The sequence below is a fragment of the Nesoenas mayeri genome, assembly GCF_963082525.1.
Source record: "Nesoenas mayeri genome assembly, chromosome: 11".
Classification (NCBI taxonomy): Eukaryota; Metazoa; Chordata; class Aves; order Columbiformes; family Columbidae; genus Nesoenas; species Nesoenas mayeri.
The window spans coordinates 18,136,258-18,162,590 of record NC_137563.1 but is presented as its reverse complement, the minus strand read 5'-3'; the positions used below and the strand labels follow the sequence as shown (position 1 = coordinate 18,162,590).

General features: G+C 39.3%; 1 protein-coding gene across 2 annotated transcripts in view; it reads right to left on the bottom strand.

The window, feature by feature from the left end:
• Positions 1-9,947: 9,947 nt before the first annotated feature.
• PEAK1 (pseudopodium enriched atypical kinase 1) overlaps positions 9,948-26,333 on the bottom strand; it is a 102,857-nt gene continuing 86,471 nt past the window's right edge. For both annotated transcript variants that reach the window (XM_080351031.1, XM_080351030.1), the window contains 3 exons: positions 24,984-25,180; positions 19,260-20,008; positions 9,948-11,190 (listed from right to left, as the gene is read on the bottom strand). In XM_080351031.1, the coding sequence (XP_080207157.1) occupies positions 10,033-11,190; positions 19,260-20,008; positions 24,984-25,180 (2,104 nt within the window). In that variant the 3' untranslated portion in view covers positions 9,948-10,032. The remainder of the gene's footprint in view (positions 11,191-19,259; positions 20,009-24,983; positions 25,181-26,333) is intronic.

Below are 26,333 nucleotides of genomic sequence, written 5' to 3'. Positions count from 1 at the left end.
GTGACATGGGAATTATACCTTCCTTGTAAAGTGCTTTAGTAAACTCATCTTGTATTTTTATTTTACTTTTGGTGAGCAGAAAAAAAAAAGAAAACCATTGTAGTCATGGACAGAGAACAAAAATTCTGTAACAAGTACAGATTCTTTAGAGAAGATAGACAATTGTGCCCAAGAGCTAGTCTTAGTTCAGTATTTCCAATTGCTGATTTACAGGAAGAAGTGATTAATCACAAAGTGAAATCTGTTCAAGATTAGCATAAATTGCAGAAGGTTGTGAAAGACTCCATATGGATCCAAAGTATTCAAAAAAGCTGACAAAAGCAGCAAAGGAAATTTTTATTTGGATTAACACAGGCTAATTCCTAATAAATAAAATGAGCTAAATAGGCTAACCCAAACATCCAGAATTTCCAGACATCAAAGCTCTAGGCATGGAGATCTCAGGCCAGGGCAAGCAAATAGGGCTGAAGATCAAATACATTCTGATATTTCTACAGATTACTGATACCCTTGTTCCTAGTCACTCAGTTTGAGCCACATCACCTCAGAAAACATACAGACCAAAAATGTCTCACTGATGGCAATGAAGAGAGTAGGGCTGTGTGCTGAGGTTTCTGTGCAGGGAGATGCTAAAGCCCTCAAGGTGATGATACATATGGGGACAAGTGCTTCCTGTCACAGGGAGATTATTTGAGCAGTTCACTGCTGCAAAAGGGTCAGTGATGGTGAAGCTCTGGGTCTGGGTTTTATGAAGCAGTAGATAGTATTAAAACATGTATAACTAACACCATTAAAAAAAATTCGTCATGTTGTGGCCTGCAACATCATCTGACATCCTGTTGTTCCTACTTGTTTGAAGCTGAAGCACACCATAACTCCCATACAAACACGTAGGCTGGAGTATTAATACGGCAGAGTGTAAACCTTTTTACCAGTGATTAAAATGGTAGAAGTTTGGAAGGACACTTTCTCCTCTGTACAAGAGAAGCTGCATGACTGGCATGCAGGCCAGTGGGCATTCCTTTTCTTTTAGTGGTTGAGGTAGTAGCTGTACATGGGCAGACTACTGGCCAATTTCCAACAGTAACTTGATTTAAATTTAGTGCCTGTGTAGGAACCAAGAGAATTTTATTATCTTGATTTAATTCTCCATTTTCTTTAGAAGAACATTTATGTCCTTCTGCACTGTGGAGAGGTGCAAAGTTAATAGCTTGCTTCTTACGGATAAACTGCAGGGATTTCCTGTTTTTTAAGGCTAATCTTCTGCTGTTCACTGCAGTTAATTTGGACCATTGAGACTCCAATGAAATCAAGCAAAACCTAGCATCTGACATTCCACCTGTAACTGCCTGCTGCACACATGTGCTGTCCCTGGGGCTGTTCTGTCTCTAAATGGCAGTACGGTGCTTCACGGGGGAGCATGGGCTCCCCAACACCCCATGGTGCTGAGCCAGGCGCTTTGGGTGATACCAGTGACACGGCACATCCCATTACCTGCAAAACACCACACAATAGCTTGAGTAAGCAGCTTCCCATATGTTTGTAGAACAGGGGCTACTCGCTGGTACCAAAAGGAACTGACATTGGTAAATACCTTGGCCGTAAGTCTCCTTGTTCCCATTCCTTCCCCTTTTGGAGTATAAGATGTAGTAGAAAGTTTTGTGGCTTTGCCTTAAATGCCTCAGTTACTTCTAGTGTCCGTTTCTGTGTACATCCTGGCTCTGCCAGCTGCAACGTGACAGAAGAACACCTTAATGACAGCAAAACTAGGGGCTGAGAACGGGACATACTAAAAAAAAAATAAATCATGTTCGATAGCGGTAATTTTGAGTTCTTTGATTTGATAGATGAAAATCTGCTTCCGAGTCCTCAGGCTGCCCCTCCTGGTGGCTCCTCCAGTGCCTGTTTGCTGGACAATGATTTTTATGCTGATAGCAAGAGGCCTACCTCCATTTTCCAAGGATATGAGCTCTCTAGCGTTGCCTTCTGTGACAGCAGAAGCAATTCCAAGTGGAGCACAGTGGATTTGAAGGCCCAACACAGTGTTTTAATGCACATATTTCTCCGCAGAGCTAGGAGTCTCAGCTCCATGTTGAAAAGAAAAGACAGCCCTTCTCTGCAGGATAGATTGTGGCAAGTGTTCAGCTTGAGCAGTTTGCCTTGTTAGCTAGCTGCTTCTGATTCTGGTTAAAACCACTGCTGGATAAGGATGGTGATTCCTAATATGGCAGCACAGAAGCTCACTAACATGGGTGAAAGAACCAGCCTGCAGGGCTCAAGTGATGCACGGAACTTTTCTAGAAAATAAAGGTTTATCACGTAGAGGAACATAGTTCCTTCTGGCCCATCTACCATAAGGTGAATTTCTGAGTTGGTGAAAAACCTGATACAGACATTCTTGCATCAGCTGAAACAAGGCATCTGTTGGCTTCACTTGCATGCATGTCTGGCACAGGCTGAAATGAGAATGCCAGACTGCAACCGCTTAAGGACATCCACAAGAGAGTTTGCACTGACATAACTAAATTAATTTCAAACAGATTTTAGTTAAACTAGTATAATTATCATGTCTTGACAAGGTTTCAGTCTATTTTTGAATATCTTTTCTCTCCACAGTGGTGATTGCCACAGACAAATGGCATAATCTAATTCTGTTTAGGTAAATCCATGGCACTTCGTTGAGGTGAACAGGGATTATTCTGGCAAAGCCAAAATAGGTGTCAGGCTGTTTAACAAGTTGTGTGTTTACTGATACCTCTGGAGTCAGCTTTGTATTTTTAGAAAGGAGGAGGAGAGTACTGAAAGGCTTTGAAACAGTGTCTAAGGAATAAATGCAAAAGGCCTGTAGTAGTCACACTACTACACTAGAACCACTAATTCTGATCACGTTGAGATTGATGACATACCTGTGCAAAGTCACTGTAACTGGGAGAACAAATCCCTCAGGGTGTACTTTTAAAAGAGTATTTGTGAGCAGTGTGATTGTAATGCAGAAGCACAGCATTGCTCTGACATATACGGTCTCATCTGTTCTATGCTAATAAATCAGCATCTGCAGCCACCAATTGCTGCTTATCAAATCTGGGTACAAAATTGAGCTGTTTGATCTCACCGCCACTGAAGTGTGTCTGCATGATCATGGAAGATGCATATTATCCCATCTGTTTTGCACCGACCCTCCATCAGGCTGTATGCTTCAAGGTAACGGATCAGACACAAAATTAATTCCACTGTGGACGACTGCCTTAGAGGCATCCTGCTTTGTCACAGCATATAAAAATTTGACTTAAGAGTCATTTTATTCCTTCACAGCAGGTCATTTAAGCCCTATCCACACTAGAGAAATTGCTGACTTTGGCTCAGCTCCTTTAGTGACAGTGTGGACATGTGGCTGTCTCCATTTTCATTAATGTGTCAAGTCACCTCACTCCAAGGCGGCCTTACAAGACACTGGTTCAATCAACAGCAGCTGCTGGTAGCCGGTTTATTTTTCGTCTGCTGCTGCCACTTGTCCAGATGGAGCTGAAATGGTGCTAGCTGCAGTGACACTGCTGGGGAAACACCAGAGGTGGCAGGTGGCACAGTGTCCCAAGCACTGGCAGTTCCTGTGTCTGGGATGCCCGGCCACTGTGGTGACACGGCTGGAGGTGACTGCACAGTCTCATCAGCCTATCCAGTTGCTGTCTGCAATGCTTGCACGCTGCCTGCTGCTGCAAACCAGCCAGCTATTCTTGTAGCAAAAGCTTTTGCTGGACTTGCCACGTGCATTATCCTCAGAAATATGCATTCTGTCCTCTTGCCTAGGAAGAGAGAAAAATGAGACAACTGCAAGTTTGATTTTAAGTGTAATAAACCTAGTTTATTTACACAGTAACATGAATGCCACAGAGTACACAGCAAAGTACCACAGCAAACCAGAGTGTAACTGCCCCTGATCACAAAGGCTTGAAGTTTGTATACTTATTTATATAAAAACGTGTAAATATCAATATGAGCACCAGATAAAGCAATGCAACCAGGAATTCCAAATACAAATTACCCACAAGAATGGAGTTGAAATAATAATAATAAAAAATCCCTTATTCAAGGGATTTAAAGAAATCCCATTTATAAAAGTCCATCAATTTTGGACTCCCTAATTTAAAAATAAATTTCCTCCTTTTATTAAAAACAAGAACACATTCTTAAATGCTCAGCATAATTAAGTTTTAAAAGAAAAAAACCCAACGATTTCAACTGCAATACCTTCTAATACCAACAAGCCAAAGGACAAAGAAACAGAAGCTTTTTGAGTCTTTTTGAAGAGCTGTTATTTATGAAATGGCTACATTAAAATTTACACACTCTTAAATATATATTATATATACAATATATAATATATATATTTTCAAGCAAAAAAAGGGGCAAAGAATACTTTGGGATACAAAAATTCATATACATACATATATATTAAAATATGCCACACGCACTCATATATATATGTATGCATATATATATATGAGAACAAATATTTCCTCCATATAAAAAAAAGTTCCAACCTCTTCTAAATCCCTGAAATCTTCCCCTTGGATTTATGGAAAAAAAATAAATCTTTATAGTCTGAAGTACAAACCAAATTCTCAAATTCTGTAGAGTGGTAAATGTCCAGGTAAGTTGGGTATTTCATTTCTCACTGGCAACTCTGCTCGGTCTGCAAGCGCTCTGTGGTTTCCAACTAAATGCTGAGTGGAGCACCAGTGCACGGAGACTTACAGGAAATTACTGAAATTACATTCTATGTCTATTCAAAATCACCGTCCTTCTAATACTGCATCCAGGTGAATAATAAAATCCATACACCTGTCTACTAGAAATTCTCTGCAACACAGCAGAAGGAAAGACTTCTCCTTTTGGAGCTGAGGGTGCCCTAAAGAAATTTGTCCCCACGATTCCTTTTGAATAGTATTTTTTGTTTATTTCTGTCTTGAAGTGTTTGGAATCCAGATAGTTGTTTATCAAATATTTCCACAGGTGTATTTTTATAAAAGTATTTAAAATTCTCTTCTGCACTACTTTGATATTGTCTTACTGCATAACTAAATCATAATCACATCTCTCTCTGCATGGCCTGAAGGGCTCTGATGGTGCTATAGGTTTTACAGGAGTTTTAGCAGAACCAATGCTACCTCTGCAAAATCAGAGTAAAATAGATGGCCCAGTCATACAGGGAATAATAGTCATGTACTGTTTCTACAGAGAAGCAGCTTAATTCCTATTTGGGTAAAGGAAGGTGCATTAAAATGTCTGATTCAGTTTTCATTGTATCCCTCAGAAAAGTTACAACTGATTTAAATAAAGATGGGACTATTTCATTTATAATTACATATGATTGTAATTGCTATTACAAACAAAAAAATCATTTAGATGGGCCATCTCAGCACAAGAACTGAGAAATATACGTTCTTTTCAGCAGCAACTTTTATTTTTGCATGCTAAAGTTAAGGACCAACAGTGTGAATAAATCCTCCAAGTAGCTGAACCCTAATGCACGTGATTTATTTAAATAATATATTTTTCTCTCTATTATGTGGGAATTCTCCTGTGTAAAAATGTCAAGATGATTAATTCATACCTTGTGGATGCTCCTGGAATGTGTGGAACATAGAAGATCTAAGGTGGAACATTGCTGTAAATGCTACATGCATTCTTGTCTGTGAGCCAGCAACATGATATCCTAGCTTGAGTTTTTGATTTCATCATGTCTGAATACTGAAGTGAGGCCAGGCTTCTATATTTGGACATTCCAGAGGCTCCAGAATAAAATTCTAGATTCCCTCATTCCTGAAAATTTGTAGGCAAGTTTTGACTAGTATATCCTCTTTATATTCACCTGGTTATGCATATTGACTGGATCAGATCTGAGGTTTGAAAGATAATTAGTGAATAAGTAACTCCCACTTAAGAACTAGAAAACAAAACCATTTTCCATAACGTCTCAGGAGTAGTTTTTTTTAGAAGTCCTGTTTTAACAGTGGTTTGTATTTCACACCATGGAGTATGGTGTGCAGCACATCCCTTACCTACATACAGCAGAAGCAGCACATCTTACCTTCAGCACTTCTTCCAGACTAATCGGATTCCTCATCTCCTAGAAGCTGGGTGTCTGCAGTAGATTGTCAAAGCAATAGGCTTCTGTCCATGCTGTGGTCAGTCTAGACCAATTGGCTTGTTATCCACTATTATTCTCCCTGTGTAGATCCCAAATTTGAAAGCCAAGAATTTTGTTACTTCAAGGTTTATGCTGTACTACAAGCAACTTAAAGGAACTTGTTCACATAAACTCCCAAATCAAATCAACTCGGTCTCATACAAAGTACAGCAATTAATTTTGTAAACTCTTCTGCATCTTAATGCGAGCAACTTTATTTCTAGGGCTATTATGAAAATAGGATTTCCACCAACTGACCAGATACTTTTTTTGACAAGGCACTAAACATTGTGAATCCAATCACTGTGCTCTCTCTGTAACAGTAGAGAGGTTTTTAATGGCTCTAATGGTATCAGAAACCACTCATCATATTTCTTCAAACAAGCATTTGATTTTTCCAGAAATTAGTTTCCACTGGAAAAATCTTTAGAGTTCATGTTAAAAATATTTGAATTACAGCTTTTATTAATAGAAAAATATATATTTACAGTCAATACTGTTACCTTAGATTTGCAGCTCTTCCTATTTCTTGAGCTCAACTGAAAGTGCGACATTGCTAAAAAAAAATTCAAGATCTGTGCATATATTCAAGTAAGTTATAACATGCACAGCCAGGGGTTTTGTTCCTGTCTTACACAGGATCCCAGTTACAAACAGAGCGGGTTTTTTTCCTTTTGCTTAGCAATTATGCTGTAGCATTCTTAGGATTTGTTTACAATCAGTTTAATGCATACATTCTCAGATATTTATGTGGCACAATCTGTTGCCAGGATGGAGAACCACCACAAATGCAGTTACAATCATCAGTTACGGGCATATCTGCAAAGTCAGCCTCGAGCTCCCCGAGGAATAGCTCGGGCCAGATTGTGTTTGACTACTTTGACCATTCTTTCTTTTTTAAAGAAAAAAAAAACCACACAGCATTACAAATTGCTAAAGTTTACCCAGTGCTGCACAAGAAAGAGACTGGTGAACATCTACCCATGCTTGATTATATTGCAGAGCTAAAATGAATATTGGTTCATCATAAAAGATACAAACTGAAATTAGATAGCTAGAGATACAAAGGCTTCGGACCAGCTGCATTAAATACGTATGGTTGTAAAACATTCAAAATTCAACTTTGCATGTGCGTGTCAACGTGAAAGTGACACTGAGAACACGTGTCCGTAAACACGGAAACACCTACCGGCTTCAAGGAATGAGCCCACTGCAACGGCAAGTGGTTCAAGAATTGCTTGTACAGCCTATCTGAGTTAAGTGAGAAGTTATGTGCACATACGCACTACAAAATAAACACAAAACCAAACTATGGAGAACAAGAAGCTCATAGCTCAACACATTGTGACTACTAGCAGATAGCACGCGAGTGACTTGCCATGCTCAGTGTATTTAAGCTATGAGAGCATTGCCCTCCTGTGTCCAGATAAAGCAGGGCTGCATTGAACATGTGTGATGCTTAGTAAAGGTCCTTCTATGAGCTGCTCAGCACTAGCGTAGAAACTTTCTTTCCTGATATTGTGGAAGTACCTCAACTACATACATTGCACTTGGGCTTTCAACACAGTCTTTTTCTGCATCAATGCTGCCATCCTAACCTTTTTGCCAAAAAGAGAAAGAAAAAAATATATCACATTAAAATATATTATCCTCATCATTGCCTGATCCTTCACTGATACAGGTGAATCAAACAAAAGAATAATAATCAGAAGTTTCAGAAAAAAAATCTGTAGAAAGGTCACGACGACAGTCTATATACTACAGCACAATCGATGTAGGCTTCCACACACTACTCAGCTTAGCTGTGATAGATGTCAGAAAAGAATAATATAGACATTTCAACCCCTCCAAATGTACGGTGTGGATCCAGAGCTAGTTTTGCTGACTTTAAGCCTGCAGGACTGTTTGTTCAGTTTCCATGCATCTGGTCCAAGCATGCATATGCTGTATAAAGTGGCTATTTGTTTCAAGGCTGAAGTGAATTGATTCCTCACAGTTTTAACAATTAAAATGAAACATCAATCCATAAAAAGAACACATTGATATCTGTGCATTTATGTGCCAGGAAAGTAAAGGAAGGGGCTGCAGATCTAGCATTAAGTAAAGGCTGGTGTGTAAAGTGAACACTGTAATGTACAGCTTTAAAAATTACATACAAGAATTGCACATAGATCCATAGGAGAGAAGCACAGGCTCATAACTAGGGCTGCTTTCCATCACCCAGTCAGAATATTCAGTATCCCTTTCTTCCCCTGCATCCAGATCAGTTCTTCGGAGTGATTCAGGACACAATTCTGAGTCTAGCAACACCGAGCAAAGATACCGTCTGTACAACTGCAGAGGTTCCATGGGAAACGGCCGTCAGGTCAGGGAAGGAAGTCAGCAGCGGCCTCACAAAGAGGAAAAGCTCCTTCAGGTTGAGTTTTAAAAAAATTCCATCTCTCTTTAATCCTCACTAATTCCTGCTCTCGTCCAAAACTCTGTCTGCAATGTTCTTTGAGCTGTTCTGACAACATTCCATTTTTAGGGTGTTGTCTATAGCAACATTAGAAAACACTAGTTACAACAGGCGAGAGACAGGCCGCCAAACACCACTGTTGGAAAAACGGATCATGATACTGTTAGTTGTGGCTGCCAAACTTAACAGCTCCCTCAATAATTAAACAAGTGTTTTTGCCCCCTTGTTTTTACCCTTCAGAGAGCTGTGTGTGCAGTGAAAATGTTTCCATGTGGCCCGTTAGCTACACACAGACAAGCTCTAAACATTTCTATCTCCTGCCAACATACCAGCAGAGCCAATTTCAGTCCCACTTTGCAATATGGTACAAGTGACAAGAGCAAACCAAGATAAAACAGAAGAGGTGGCTGTTATTTTCATTCCTGATTCATAGCAGCGATTGTCAGAGAAGGTTATACATGTCCTATCCATTTCAGGTCAGGCTTTCATGCCTTCTGCAATGGAAGGGGAATTTCAATTGACCACTGTGTGTTGTATTGTTCTTGTATAAATGTGGTTATAGCTACAGTACATCAATAGTCCAGACTGGTGAATGTCATGTAGGAAATGGGATAGACAAAGTGTGCATATTCTGCTTTTTAATGCAGAGGTCTTAAGCTAGGGGTAATGGTCTGGTTAAGGCAGCATTGTTGAAATCACAGATCCGTGGTTAGAAAGGATATGGGTAGGTGGTGAGCCAGAGGGAGAGCAGAAGGGAAGATGCTCACTGCCCACTGACACTTGCTGCAGTCAGCATGATATCCATCTCTGGGCGGGGGAAGGTGTAAAGTGTAAGAGAAACACCAGAATCTGGTTGAGACCAAAGGAAAGGAGTCCAGCCCACTTGTGGGGGACCGACTAAGCTGAGAGAAAAATTTGTGTGGTATGTAGAATAGAAGCAAATGAATGGCATGGTGGATCATTCCTCTCACGTTTACAACTAATCCATTTCTGCTTATGGTCACTGCTATTCACTAACCAGTGCTACATATGGAAATGACAGAGGCTACCCAGAAGAGGAGGGCAATTTGTTTACTGCAGTGGTAGAAATAGTGGTATCAAAGTTTGCTCTCCTTTTCAGCCAGATATTAATTCAGTTACATACTGTCTGTTCCAAATGCAGTCATGTACATATAATTAATCTCTAATAGGCCTGGCAAAAAAGTAAAGTTTCTGTCGTATTGAGTAAAGGATGCGATTTCTCCAATTAGAACCTGTTTGCTCAGAGTTGCTGGCTTTGCTATCTAGGCTTTCTTTAACCACTTGTCCAAAGCGTGAGCCCTAGGGCAGGCTGGAGTGAGGGGGTGGAGGTGGGGGGTGCTTCATGAAAAGCAACAGGCTCTACAAGCTAGTGCTGCTGCATGATTCTCACAATGCGATGGAGTGAGTCTATAGTGGCAAAAGCCAGATACTGACAACAAAGCCAGTCTTCCAGAATAATTCCACAGTCCCTGTCCAAGGACTTCTCTGCAAACTTGATCATCAGCAGCGTCCTTTTGATATCCAGCCAGTTCTGAAGTACAGCATCTTTCCGGGCAGGGTTGGAAGATGTACTCAGAGCATGGAACAAGTCCTCACGTGGACCCCAAAGCAAACACTGAAGGATTCCCTTGGCTTCTGATATCAGGATCCTCTCTGAAGGGTTGGGATTCAGCAGGCAGCTGGCAAGTTGCTGAAGCCCTTGAGAATAGAGTGAACGGCAAGGGATCTTGGGAAGATCAGCACGAGTATACTCCTTCTCCTTCAGCTCTGGATTTTCATCAAAGGGATTGGGTAAGTGCAGCATTTCATAGATGAGGATGCCAGTCTGGAACTCATCACACTTCTTGTACTGCGTTGCCGTGATGATTTCTGGAGCCAGGCGTGACTGATCCCGTAGGACCTCAGGATCTACCATATGACTCTTTTGCTTGGCCTGGGAGAAATTGCTCACTATTAATCTGGCTGGGCAAGCAGTGTTGGGGCTGGGCTCCATGGACTCCGAGCTCAGAGGGCTGCCTCCAGGCCTGGAATGAACCAGCAGCAGGTTCTCTAACCGAAGATCACAATGTGTGATATGATAGGGTTTCAGGTGCTCCAGGCCCAAACACAGCTGTAAAAGGAGTAGACATACCTGCCTCTCATATAAATCTGGGCTTTTTGCATGGCGGGGCGCAGATTCTCGCACAAAGTCAGCCACCGTTAAGTATGGGACTTCCCGGGTGATGACCACAACGCGGCTGCGTGGCTTGCTGATGGTCCCCTGGTTGCTTGAGCTGTCTTTCTGTGAAGCCTCTGTACTGGAAGGAGTGTCCCTGTTCTTTTGCTCTATCTCTTGGTCCTCTTCTTCCTGCTCTTCTTCTTCCACCTCTGGTGCATCAGCATTCTCCCATGGAAGGAGACGAACTGGAACTTCAGCAAGGAAGTGCCCACAGTCCTGTTGGATGTTGAAGTTGATAGCCAGACTCTGCCGGATAGATAGGCTGTGATAATACTGCTGGGATTCCTTAGCTTTGCTCTTACAAATCTAGGGGAAGAAAATAAACAGAACAGACATACCTCTTAAATTTGTAAATTCTATATAGGGCTTTTTTTATTTTAATTGATACCTTTTTGATGGGTATCCACACTCCAGCCCTAAACATGAACACTGATTATTTTTTATTTTTCACTAAACTAACCTTGGCAGACTAATTTAATGCACACAAACAGATTCCATTGAATAGCAAGCAATTATAGACCAATATCTGTGGGCAACCCTTCCCGTGCATATATTATTCAGTGCAAAATATAGTTTAGGCAGGTTGTGCTTTTAGTCAGAATAGCAGCCGATATATGGTAAATTCACAGTGAAGCTTACTTTACAGTTACTTGCTTATCCATACCATTTTATTTTGTGTTCCTTCTCTCAGCTTTTTGTGAAGCTTGAGCAAGATAAAAATACTCAATAGCAACAGGAGATACAAAGAAACATGCATAGAATACTCGAGGACATGATCAAATGATTGCACGGGACTGAGCATGGCATAACACATTACCACCCATCAGCTGACTTCAGGGGCTGCATGCACACTCTTTGCCTACTGTAACTGGAAACTGAAATCTCTTTGCTGCAGCTGTGTCAAGCTAAGACATCATATCTGCAGTGAGGGGGGGGGGTGTGTGTGCATGGCAGGAACTCATTAGAACGTGGTACCTTGATTGCTTTCAATAATTTGTCAAAATCCTAAGTACGTGTTTTTATTTTGCCATATATAGCTGTACTTAATTTCTGTCCAGAAAAACCTTGTTGATATGTACATTATCACCATAATAATTATCCTTATTAATTGCTCGCACTGCCATAACAAATGGCAGCTCTAACCCCCTTACAACAGCCACTGGACAACCTCTATCAGGGCCTCTGTTCTCAGGCATATCCTGATCATATGATAATGCACCAACAGGTCTTAACTGCAAAACTCAGAGGAAGAGAAAACAGAAGACACCTCTTTTCAGATGAAGTTACAGCTTCCCATAGCTCATCTCTGAAAGCAAATGAAAGCCAGATAACTAAGGTTAGTAAGAGTCAGCACTAGTTCTACACAGTCACACCAGCCAAGGAGCTCAGATCTCATACTAAATATAAGCATAAGGTGACTTCTCATTTCTTGTTTTTTCCCCTTCTCAGGAACTTATGTAAGGTAAGTTATAAACTTACTTTTCATCTTTTATATGCTTATGTGATTAAGAAATAAATAGTTTAATGGGAGATTTAGCCTTTTATGCTTGGTGATCAGAAAAGCGGTGTTTTGATTTTCCTCCTGTCTTTTAGACTGTGCATATTTCCATACTTCACAAGCATTCACATTTTCCTATGTATTATGCACACTACAGCTTAAACTGCCTGTTTATAACTGCCATGCACAAACAAGACAAATGTGAAAAATGCGTTTTCTAGTCAAATTTATTTAAGAGAGGAAAGTAATAATCTGGAAATGTTGATAGTTACCCTCTTCGCACAGTGCCTCTTGCCAATTTAAATTTTCAAATGTGTTTTATACTGTTAGAGGTGAAGTGAGTTATCAGTGGAAAGTGTCCACCTCCTTCTCTCAAGGGTTACAAAAGTTTTTAAAAATACAGCAAAAATACAGCATTAACCTTTGAATGTGCATGAAAGGAAAATGCCAGCTGATTGTCTTGGAGACTGAAGCCCTCGGATACATTGAAGACTTAATACTGCACAGAAGACAGAAATAGGACGGTGGTGTATAGACTACCAGTGTGTATCAAACCTGATTGGGAGAACAGCATTAAGGAAAATGAGAATAGTTTTGTCTTCTGTGCCCTTTGAGTCTGTGGCTTTTTTCTTGTCTGGCCAGCCGTGGGGATAATCAATTCCAGCTGCAGAAAAGGTTCAGTGTGTCATAATCCAGACTTTAGTTTTCAAAAATACTTAACTGACCTAATCCAAAATAAAATTAAACTCTTTCAGAACTAGTTTATAAGGTCAAGCTTACTTACTGATAAGTGCAAAAAAAGTACTTTCATTTAGCTGTTGTACTATATTTCATGTTATCCACAGAGGATATCTAATGCCACCTGCCAGCTAAAAATTATATTCTATTAGAAATATATAATCCAGACTATTTGCTCTTAAATCAATTAGAACTTCTCAATTTGATGAATACAAAGCCTTTAAAAAAGTTTATTAAAAGGATTTCTCCTCACCTATAGAAAAGGAAAAGCAAAGGAATTGAGACTTATTTCTGATTTTAGTCCTAGGCGGCCTCTTTTCCTACTTATTTCAGAAAAGGGCTCTCAAATTTATTACTGGAATTTCAGTTAAAATCACAGGAGATAGGCTTTGCACCTCTCAAAATCATCCCTAGGTCACTCATTTTAGAAAATACTGCCAATCCTAGAATTGCCAGAGTACAAAAGTGTACTTTCACAGGCCTCTGGAGATGTGGTTAATGCTTCCTTCTAATTTAGAGATAACTGGCCGTGCACAGGGGCAGCAAGAGGGATTCAGCTGTTAGGGCCTTTGCACCCATTCCCTTTCCCTCTGAGCCAGCAGAATTGGCCTGAAAGGCAAATGTGATCGTATGTTGCCAGCTGAATCATTCCTAAGAAATGCCTTTCCAACCTACTAAAAACACTCCAAAAGAGAGTTGTCTTTATCTTCTCCTTTCCCTTTCTCCCTGCTATCCAATCCTAAGTCTCTTTGTCTTCAAATTAAACTGATAACCCTTCCCCTAGCTGATATTAAAAAAAAAAATTTTGATTCACATCCCTTAATATTTTAACTTTACACTTGGGAAAATATAACTTCTCCCCTCTTCATTTATTATTATTTTTTTTTTAAAATAACCAGCCCTCATTCCTCCTACCTTTATTCCTAACCCTCTGAGTCTTGTTGCTCTTTTCTGTATTCTCCCCATTTGTTACATCTCTCTGAACAGTGGAACCCAATAAGGAATGCAGTATTCCAGTTGAGACCTCCCCAGCACCAAGCAGAACAGAGCTTTAAAGATAATAATCCTTGTAACACTTCCTAAAGTGAACAAGTCACATTATTAACTTCATTGTTACTGTGGTTCATGAAAGCCTTCAGAGCAGTGCCCCCTGCGAAGGCTGAATCCACAGGAGAGCCAAACTTTCCCCAATGTCATGCAAGTTTTTGTTTCAGATTCCTCCCTTTATATCAACAAAAGGGAGATTAAAGAATAAATAATATGATTAAAATCAATACTAAAATGACTGTGTTCATCAAACCAGTTTTTACGCTCCTTCCTCTGCTGTTAAAGATAACCAACAAAGAAAACACCAATATTTTCTAATCCCACAAATGCCCAATAGTGGTGGCTTTTAGACACTTTTACTTCTCTTGTTTAACACAGGGAAGCATATGGGTACATGAACACGCATACAATATCTACAAAGACAAGTGAGATGAGATCTGATTAGAGACGTATCTTCTGCTTCTTGTGTTTTGTTTACAAACAGCATGGAGTGAGAAGTGGAAGAGGCAGCTGGGTTAAGGCCGATGAAATTGCTGACTGCACAAACACTGCAATTTCCACACTAGCTACTTAGTAATTGAGAAGGGGAATGGAAAGCTAGGCTGTCTTGAAACAGCACCCAAAACCTGGGAGTGTGATGACAAATCAGACACGTGTCTGAATTAATAGAACAGTTTCTAAAGGACAGAGCTGCAGTAATCTGATGTTCCTGTAAGCATCTGGCTGCTCCCCCGAACTTTGCTGTGAAATACAGCTGCATGAGTCCAGATAAGTCCTGGGGTTTTATATTGCAGAGTTCAGATTCCAATTTACTGATATCTTATTAGAATGGGGAAAATGTACTGAAAGCAGTAGAGACAAACTACATTTTCTTATCGATCTGTTCAAAGACAGTTTACAGAATGTAAATTTTATTTACTGACAAACTTCCTGTACTATTTTATCATTTTCTGAGTTGCTGCACCTACTCAGAACTCTAATTACCATTTTGCAACGGAACATTGAATGCTAGTGAATGCTACTGTTTATTAATGGATAATAATGCTCACCCTAGCATTTTATATTGGAATAACTCCACTATCACCTAAAACTATCATGTCAATAACTAAGATTTAAAATTTCCAAAATGGTTTGAGTTATAGGAAGTTATACAATCCAAGTCTACATTTACATTTGAAAAGATTTAGGAAGTGTGTTTTAGACTGCTTGTGATGCATTGCTAAAGGCGTAGATTCAGAGCTGCTTTTCTGTTTGTGACAGTTAATTCTTTGTCAAAACTGTGAGTAAATACAGGGCCCAGGTTTTCTGCATTATTTTAAAAGCTTTTGTCTGTTGCAGTCATCTACTTCTTTAGATGGAAATCCTGTTGCCTTTTACATACATAGTATGTTGAATTGGTATTTTTTGGGGAAAGAAAAAGGTGAAAATATGTTGACAAAAACACCAACAAAGTAGGATCTATCAGTCCATTTGCTTTAATGAAATACAATTGGCTGAGCTATGAAGATATGGTATGTGATAATAGCTGAAAGAAAGGTGTTGATAAGGGCCTTCTTTCTAAAGCTGATAAAGAGCTGGTTGTTCAGAAGATGAAGCAATGTTGGTAAAAAGCCCATCCATATGATGAGAGAAAGCAAGAAAAAAAGGAGAGATACGAGTATGAAGCAATAGAAAGTTTCATTTTCCTTTTTGCCAGAAAGCACTATCATAATGTATCTTTAGTGCATGCATATGAACTAAACTTCCATCACATTTATAGGGACAGGACAGGTTTCTTTATATCCTGCCATTTCAATTTTCTCTTCTCTGCCCCATCCACATCCCTAAAACCCAAGATGTTTCAGAGCTGCTAAAAACTACTCTGCATTAGCTTTTATTTTTCCTTTATGAGTCCAGTAGCCTACTGTGCCATCAGCTGACTTCCACTTTACCAGCAGGGAATCTCATTTCCACTCTGTCCTATGCATTTTACAGGGCGTCAGTGAACTTAAAGTAAGATGAATATTGTGGGAAATGAATTTACAAGTGCTGAAAATGAGAAACACAGAAGATCACAAAGACTGCACCATCTGTGCTACTTTGTTGTATTGCACAGAGGGACAACTGCAAATGAAATTCTGTGTAGAATGAAAGCTTGCTAATCCCAAATTGATAGCTTGTTCTTGGCACAACCTTGTTTTCCAAGTAGGCCAGTTTGATCTCTGATTGACCTCATTTTCTTGATCTGGCCTTAGAATATAGAGCTTTGGCTTCTTAACGATGTGCCAAAATACAGAATTCTATGCTGCTGTGACTGAACTTGGAATGGCCTAAAAGTTTAACGCACACAGCTTTATTTTGATCTGAAGTGTGGAGTTCTGGGATGAACCTTTAACAACACTTCTTGCCAAGAAACTCCAACATGAAACTGAATTACCAAAAAAACAGCTTAGCACACTGTGACAAACTAAACATCACTAGAAAAAAATTGTCAGCTGCAACTAGGAAACTGTCAGCCCAATTCAGCCCAATACTATTTACTTCTGCATTGCTCTGTTTTATATTAATGCTTGGGACAGGAACCTTAGCAGAAATCCTAAGGTTTTGCTGCTAGAAGAGCTGCTGCTGCTCTGTAGCAAATAAAGCAATAAATCTTAAACTGCTCCTCTGAGCTGTTTGCACCTTTGCGATTCCTGTTATCCTGCCTGAGACTGCATTGCAACACGTGCCTGCGGGCCAGAGCACTCACACTTCAGGCCATGACTCTGCCGGTGTTTTTATGTCTGTGTTGTTCCTCTGGACTCTGAATCATGATTTCCATATGTGTCTATGATATCATACAGTAATTTCCTTGCAAGTTTAATACTGAAAGTGGAAGCAGTTTCTCCCATATCACTAACAGTAATTAATCTTGTCTAACTATTACTGTGAGTAACTTTGTTTTTAAAGATCCGTGTCACATCCCTGCCTTAGTCTGTGTGAGGATACTAAAAATCAAACTCATCCCATCCACATTGTACAAATAGCTGGTGCTCTCTGCTGCTTTTACTTTAGTGTAACCTTTCCACTACATGTTTGGAATTACTGATAAGACTGTGGTTTCAGAGGAATGTTTATCCATATTGTCCCAGATCTACCAACTACTTAGAAGATGGTACTTCACTTAGCGAAGGAAAAATACCTTAAGCGTCTAGAACTTTCTTGTAAGGGAACTTCTATTTTTTTTTTTTTTTCCATTTGGAAAATTCATTTTCTGATTGTGACTTATTTACTATTTTTATTTTAAAAGTTTCAGTGAAAATAATTTCCGCATGGCTTCCTGCAGCTTTTTTTGCACAGGATGTTTACCAGCAGATTAGGTGAGAGTGAAGCAAAAAGCATAATACAATGCTTTGAAACAACATACCCATATAAACAATATTTCCTCAACCATCCATACCAACAGAACAAGTTTTGCTTGTTCTCCAACAAATTGATTAGAGCACCTTTTGCTGGTGATACCACCAGAATGTAAAGATGCACTGGTAATTCATCTGCACAAAAACCTTCATTCTTCTAAATTTACTTCAGTAGCTGTCAAATGGTTAAAGCTTAATTTTTAAAAGTGCTTTTGTAATTCTACTTTTGGAGATAAAATATTGAAACTTTTTTTTTTTTTTTTTTTACTTAGGCATTAAGACTCAGAACCTTTTGGGGCTGAATCTCTTGTTTACTACAAAGAGAACAATAATTTAAAATTCCATTGTCACATTTTTTTCTCCAATCTAACATTAAAATCACAGAACTTAAGAGGTGTCTGAGTCGTTAGCCGGTGTTGCTTGGGCAGTTCTACAGAACTCAAAAGAGCTACACAAATTTACACTGTCCAAAGATGTGGCTCCATATGCCCTTTCAAAGTGTATTTCTAAGACTTGATAAAAAATAACAGGAAAACCGTATCTTGGATTCAGCAACTGAAGAGAACCCAATTCGGCTGAACACATCACACTTCAGCTATGTGAAAGAGAAAATGAAAAGACAGTAGTGGCCCCATATGCTGGTCCTGCTTGGCTTATAAAGAAATCAGAGAATGTGTGTAGTGAGAGTATCTTCCTCACTGAGTGTGAGGGAGAGTATTTTCAAGAGGACCTTGGAAACTAAAGAAATATAACTGGTTATGCCCACAAATCTGTCTTAAAAAGATGCCTTTTCAAGTTTCAGAAGAACATTATCAGTTGCAGTAATCTTACCTTTTATTTTTTTACATCTTTCTTGTAAACAATCATGCAGGAGTGGTAAAAACATTTTGTTCCGGTAAAGCACCACCCTTCTGAGAACATCAACATGCTCTGTGAGGAATAATCGATTATGCCTCACACACCTGTGTTGGGTAATCCATGTTTTATCTCAGTTTCAACAAGAAGGAGTCAGAAGTTCAATGATTTGCTCAAGGTCGCACAGGAAGCCTGACAGAGCTCCAAGTCTCAGCTGCCTTTCTCACTATCATCCTATCAGATGAGCACTGAGAACTTCAGAGATACAGTGCTCAGAAAGAATTACCTATATACAAGTGGCTTGTAAGGCAACACTAATAGACAGAGCTTTTGAAAGGCTGCTAATGAGCACTGGTGAAAATAAGAGACCTTGTACAGGAACTTAAAGATACATTAGACTAGAATTCACATCCAAAATTGCATGGCTCTGACCATGGAAAATTTGAAGTCTTTCTTAACTAAGAGTGATGATTTAGTATCATCTGCATGCAGATGAAATGACAGATTGTTATTGCAAGTTTCCAAAAAACTGCTGACATGTTAAAATAATACAGCTTTTTTTTTTTTTTTTCAATATTTCATTACACAATGACCGTGGTAAAGACTGAGTTGTGTTGATTTCATTTTGATAATTTTGGATCTGCAATGAAAACAGACAAAACTTAAATAGCAGATACCAACGCCACAAGTAGTTCTTGAGAGAAGGAAGAGCCTGTATCTCAGGAATCTTACTTTTCACACAGTGCTGCTGCAACACGCGTATTTGTAGGACCTGGTATTACTGGGTGTGTTGCAGGTTATGGTTGTTGTTACACTTTGCCACTGATGTCTAGGGTTATGGTTTTTCAAGCCCCTCTTACCTTGACTGCGTAATTGTTGAGTGGATCTTTTGCATAAGAAGCTGGGTAGTACACTGCATCACCGGCCTCGCAGCACGGCTTGTCACTCGTCAGCCTGAAATCCGACCAGCTGTCCACCCCGAATCGCAACTGGTCTTTTTGTCCGGCCATGAACAAGTCTTCACATTTCAGTGCCAGCTTCTTCAGTGAATCAGCATGAAGGCTTCGGATTTTACCTACCACCTCTTCCCGGTTTTCAATTCCTCGATAAAGTGCTTGCCTTTGTGGCTTCTGGACACCTTTGCCCTGCTTAGTTTGTGAGATGCGTCTCCCTGTTAGAGACTCCATGCTATTGGAACACCGGTCCTTAATACTGATAGTGGTTAGGCTGGAAACACTGTTAGTTGCTGAGGTGGTTGCCCTTAGTTTTTCTATAGGCCTGTCCAAGGAATCTCCTGACTCATTGTCCAGGATCTTAAGCTCCAGGCTGACTGAAGAGCAGGCGCTGCTGGCTTCCCAGTTGGTGTCAATGTCATAGGTGGGATTGGCCACAATGCACAGGTTGTTCTCCAGGGCCTGCTTCTGGAGATCTCTGGCAGTTGGCTCTGTGTTAGCTCTCAAAATTGTTTTCTTTGGCAGTGGAGGTGGTGTCGGCTGTAAGTTGTTCATTGTCTCCTGGTCTACTAGTCCTCCAAAGGCAATGGCATCATCCAAAGCTCCCTTCGGCTGCCTGGGCTGTTTGGGAGGTATCATGGCTGCTCTGGATTGTCCTGTGTAATAAGAAGGTAATAGTAATAAAAGATTGAAGTACTTTGCGTCTGCTGCTCATATTTGCATTCTGCAAAGAAGTTTAAGGCCAAAAAAATAAGCTGACTAGAACCCTCTGAATACTTGAAGAACACTAAATACATACCTGAAAAGATTAACTAATTAGAAAGCAAAGTGACCAAATCAATATAATGTATATATTGTCACATATAGCCAGACTTTATTTGACCATGGCCTATACATTAAAATCAGTCTTAGTGTGAGCAATGCTGGCGTTTTACATCACATGGGATTAATGACAGAAAGTGCAAGCAAAAATCAAATGTCAATTTTTGCACTCGGCCAAATTCCAGTTTCAGTAACTATACCCAGTTTCCCATAATTCCTTCTGCAGTCAGTTGACTGTAATATTATTCCTTCCTTCCTCTTCAAATGGGTGGATGCTGCTAAGTGCCTTTGTGTACTATTGGAGAGGTGCACTTCTCTGGCAGGTGAGGTGATCTTGTTTGATGTAAACTCATACAGGAGGACCATAATTTAAGATTACAAAACCAAAAATATTTTTAAAATATTTTTTAGCCTACAATTTAAAACTCTCCTCTCCACACCCTGACCGCAGCTTTTTCTAATACATTCCTCTTCCTTGCCACGGGTGCCTTTGCTGGCAATATTACGGTCATAGATAACCTGACCTAGATTCAGTCAAGAGATTCCAAACGGCAGGTTTCATACATGAAAGCATGAGATTTCCACTGCCAGACTTGTTTCAAACATTGGTGTGCTTCTAGGGAAGATAAACTTCCCATCATGTGTTTTGGATGGTTTTTAGAGAGGACAATTATGTTTTATAACTGCCAGAGTCCTTGGAAATGAAGAATAAATCAATGACAATAATGTTAGAGAGAATAATAAAAAATAAACACATAATACAAATGACCAACTTGCTGCACTGGGAGAATTAAACAGTTGTTACTCATATCAAAACAAGATTTTACCACTCTTAAAAATCAACTGCTATTTCAGAGGAATTATTTTATAAGTTTTCACTACTCCTGTGAGGTTCATTGACTGTCATGGTAAGGTAAGAAGCCAATTTTTACAGTTGCAACACAGCAGACATGAAATGGATGCTTTCCGTAATTGCAGTTGAGCATCTTTTCTAATAAGGGAACAGCAAGCAGAAAGACACTACAACTATTTGACCATTTTTAATATGTACTGAATCTTTGTAAAGAGAGGACCAAACTGGAATGCTCAGCCAAACTGGGAGATCTCAGAATTTTAATTAAATCACTTTGGTCCATAAAAATAAATGACACCACAGTCTATGAAAAGAAAAAAAGATAGCTTCCTTTACACTTTCAGATATGTTGTTACAGTTTTTATGAATACTACAGAATCAAAGATCCTCTTGGTCAGGATGCACAAAAGCCTGGAACACTGTGTTAGAATGCTGAAAAGGACTTCCTAATTTCAGAAGACAAGAGAGGACTGTATTTTCAGATGTATCCACAAACAAAATAGCCTTGGCTCTTGAATTCTTAACCATCATTCTCTTTTCAGTCATTCCAAGGAGATGACATCACAAATGAAAGTTATGTCTCTATCTTTTGTTTAAGCCCAAGAAACACTCAGAAGAGCCTTATGGATTTTGTGATAAGCCTGGATATTCCAACGTTAAAAAAACTCACTTTTGAGCAGGAAATTCTATTAGCTTTGTACATGCCTGATCATCAGGGAAGACTGCATAGGCTCTAGGTCATTGCTTTTTAACTACCACAAAATAAAAATGTTCAAAGGCTAGAAATATTGGAGAATCCCCGCATCTCTCTCTCAAATAATTTTCAAGGTTGCTTAAAAAAAATTAAACACTCAAGGACCTTCCACTGCTCCTTTCTGATCTCAGTGCTGCAGCGAATGTGCTCTATACCAGCAGCCCTTCCTCTCACCATTGGATGTGCTGCAGTGTGTAACACTGGTGCCAGCTGAGCAGTACAGTAACACTGTCATGTACCTTTTGCAGAGATGAAGAGGGGCATGATTTAGAGTGAAAAGCAGAACTGACATCTGTGTGCTACACACACACATCTAGATGCCACAGCCTTTTGCATAATCCTGAGACAAGTTCATTTCTACTTTGTATCCAATTTTCTTACTCATCCAAACATGTATTCTTTCACAATTGCTTACTCTTACTAAATCTGTGACCTGTGTACTACTTCCCCTGCAATATTCCACGCTGAAGATCACTTGCCTATTTTCTCAATCTTCCCCTCTTCCCCACTGTGCTAAAGTAGGCTAACTGCTGGGCTTCTGAGAAAGGCTACTATTTCAGGAGGCACTTTCCTAATATGCATTTCTTGTGTGACTTGCTAATCCAACGACTGCACAGATGTTAGAAGCAAACAGCAAGAAAAGAAATGAGAACAAGATGCACATATCAGGCAGCAGCAGCAGAAGCCCTCTCCAAGAAAGGTAAGAGTTCTGACCGCATTTCTTTGTTATTCTCTTCTTTCTGCCTTAATGGCCTTGTCCTCCAAAAGAAGAGTGTTGCAACTGCAACCAGTGACTTTTGCTACCTGTTGCTTTTGCATAGCTATGGAACTGTGACATCAAAACATAATTGAAGAAGGTTTTCATAACCAGAGTTGTCTTTGCAGATGTCTGGTGGGGGTGGCAGGATCCAAAAACCTGCATGTACAAGCCATTATATGGTTCCATTTTCAAGTATTCTCAGCTGAGGAAAAGGAGCTTGTAAAACATGCCATGTTACAGTGTAGGTTCTCCCCACAAAAACAAATTTTCCATCTGGAAATCTATCCATCTATATTACACGTTTGAAAAGCTTCATATCTGGACTGTTTTTTATGCTGAGTTCTTAACAGCATACATCTCTTCCATGCCCATTGGGCCAGTCTTTCCAGCTCAGCTTGCCCCCAGCATGTGGTAATACTGCACGGCTCACATTTTTTAAAAACGGGTTGTCTAGCAAGAAAAAGTTGTTTTAAATTTTGTCCCCATCAAAGGCACAAGAATGTTCTTTTGCACACAAGTACTGGCAGAGCATTTGCTTCTTTTTCTTGTCTACCATCTCCTCCTCCCCTTGATGCTTAAAACCCATCATTTCCTTACAGCATAGACTCCAACATTACAAGGCTTAGCCTGAGCTACACTCTTGAGAGGCAAATGAAAAGGAGGAACAGACACACTACTAGGCCTGACTATGGCCATGGCAGTTACAGGGTAAAAAAGAGATATACACCACCTCTCTACTCCTGCTGAAGTTTCCTCCTGTATATACACCCAGGAACACCCTGGGCTCTTTTATCCTGTCATCACAGTGAGACCTCATGTTTCCTAAAAGCCCCAAGTCTTTTATGTTATATCTGATTCTCAGAGGAGAATCCTCTATCTTGTAAGGTGTGCCTGTGTGTTTTCTTGGTTGGTTGGTTGTGGTGGTTTTGTTGTTGTTGTTGTTGTGTTTGTTTGTTTTTTAATTCCTAGATGTATGATTTTACATGTTAGATGAACTAACAAATACAGCCCGTATTTTATACACGAGCTATTCTCAAATTTTGCATCTGCAGTTTGGTTCCTGATAAATACTTGCTGGCACACTTGCAGTTTTTGTGGGCAGGATGGTAAACTGATGATGGGACAACTCCTGCAGGAGCAGGGGAAGGCCAAAACCAAATATATTTGAGGGCAGTACCTGATAAAACTACTGCCTTGACTTGCCATTATTTCTGCTCCTGAAATTTCATGTGACATACCACAACTGAACACTAGACATTTATCAAAGTAAGGACATCATAATCTGCTTTTCAATTAAAAAAAGCATAATATGTATTAGATTAGTATTTTAAAAGAGAATACTGTGCATTATGCTGAAAACTAAGAATTTTACAAACTACAGACTGTAGCGTATAGCTATAAAAAGGTAACTGTAGATACAAATGCAGTTGAAGTTACATCAAACATGATGTAACATAATTAGTTCTCCTATTATCCTTTCTTTCGGTTATACACACCAGTATTTGTTCATTCTACAAAATCTGTGATTTTGGTGCTCAGGTGATGCAAGATGTGAAAACAAGTTGGAATTATTCCATATGCCCTGCCTAGTAATCTCTTGCTAGCTATCTGAATTAGAAAAAGAGGTTGCTCGAATAAACCAGATAAAAGTTTGAATGGCAGCCAGAGAACTCAGTGCCATTTAGGGTAGCGTTGCTCTTAACAACAAGCAGCAAGCTTGCCAAGACAGACCAAGTCAAGCCTAAAAGTTAGTTTAACTCTTTCATACCTAAAATTTACTTTGGTGACAGCAAATCTGAAAGTGACCCGAGGATGAGGAGAACATTTTGCCTAAACTGCAAAGGGGTTCAGTTTTATTTGGTTTTACGAAGCAGCATTTACACATAGGAACAACACTGACAAAAATGATGATGGGTGGAAGTGATCTTTCCTCAAGATGCAAAAGTAAACTCTCAGCCTAGGATAAGAAGGGCTTTAGTTCACAAAAGATAATGACAAATATCTTAGCAGTTATTGATGCTCTAAAAGAAAAAATCCTATCTTTTCTTGAAGTTTGGAAAAATAGTGAAATCTACTTATTGTTGCTAAAAAAATACACGTAACTTGCTCTGTATTTTAAACTTTTTTGATAAAAATTCCTCCAAATGGATTAAACAATGTGTCTTTTAAAAGTATTTGAGATTTTTATCATTAAGGGCAATTAAAAGATTATAATAATAGGAAATGAATCTTTTGAGTTTGTTGAATCTTCACTTTCTTGGTTGTGTATCTTAGAATGAGACAACATAATTTTATTCTCTACAAATCCGTATTTAAAAGTTTGTCTTTAAAAATTAACCTTATAGAAGTATATTGAGCTGTTCAGAAGACCAGGCTCTTCATGGCCTGGAAAGATCCAAAATCTGATCTAATTTAAACTTTCTTCTACGAGAACACACTTACCTAAATTGCTGTATGTAGCACTGCAAGCATTTAAGTCGGGAGAAACTGAAGCTTCTTCCTTTTCTTCCTCCCCTTGCGGGAGCCGGACGGATGACACAGGTATGACGGAGGCGCTGCCGCCATTGTCCTGCTTCACAAACACGGCTCTGGGAACACGAGGGGACAAGTCCTCCAGTGTCGTGTCATCGGGCACTTGACTGAAACAAACAAACCAAAATCACCTGGAGACCAAAGCTATGATACTAGATCCTTCTGGCAAAATACCAGATGAGGCACTAAATATCTTCAGGAAAGGGAATAAACTGGTAAAGAAATAAGCTCCTTTTGCACTCCCTTAAAAAAACCCCCAACTTTCTACAATATTTATTTTCCTAAATAAGAAGAAACAACTTTTGACTGAAATTGTAACATGTAGTGGTTCATGTTCCCTACAAAAGTGGTAATAAAATGTTTTAAAGCTGACTACCATCAACATATGTACACATGTATATGCAGGCATGATTCTGCATAAAAAGTGTAGGACTTATAGGACAGTAGCAGAGCTTAATGTGCTTTTTATCAATCAGAACGATTTTGCTTTAATCAAGGGTACCAAGGTATAGAAAGGGGGCTGTTAAGTCTTAATAAATGCATACAACTTTAGTGACACATTTTCATATACTGGTAGGATTTGGGGAACTGACACTCTGGGAAACAGCCCAGTAGCTCTTCTAAGCCAGTAATCTATTTCCCATATAAAATTCCCCAGGTTAAAACCTACCCGCATTATGCCAATTGCAAAAGGCCGTGAAGACAGTCCCCTGTGCCTGCTCTTAGCTATGAAGTTTTAAACTGGGATGACTCATAGGACAAAACTGTGAAAATCATGGATTCAATTGGTTTCCATGGATATATTTACTGCAGTATGATTTTAAAATTATGTGTTATATATATATAAAAAAAAAAATGTTCAGGTTTATTGAAAAAACCTGATCCTATTGAAAACATAGCAGCAATTATCAATAATATGCCACATCGAAATGTCAGAGCAAAAATACTTCTGTGCCTTTATGCTCTCCCACTCACAGAAACAAATACTCCTTATAGGCCAAATCTCAAGAGCGTATGTGCAATTTAGTTCTCATTATTGCAGCCTGATCAAATAGAACAGCGAGAATTTGCAGTACTTGTAACTTCCATGAGAGATAGGAGTAATGCACTTCCTTCAAAAGATGATCACCACATCATATTTCTGTACAGTTATTTAATTTTTGTGGTAGAGATGTGAAACATAATGTAACTTCTGATTAACAGAAATAAAAACTACATGTTTTTAAATAGGCAGAGCAGCTGAGCTTCTTTAACACAAAT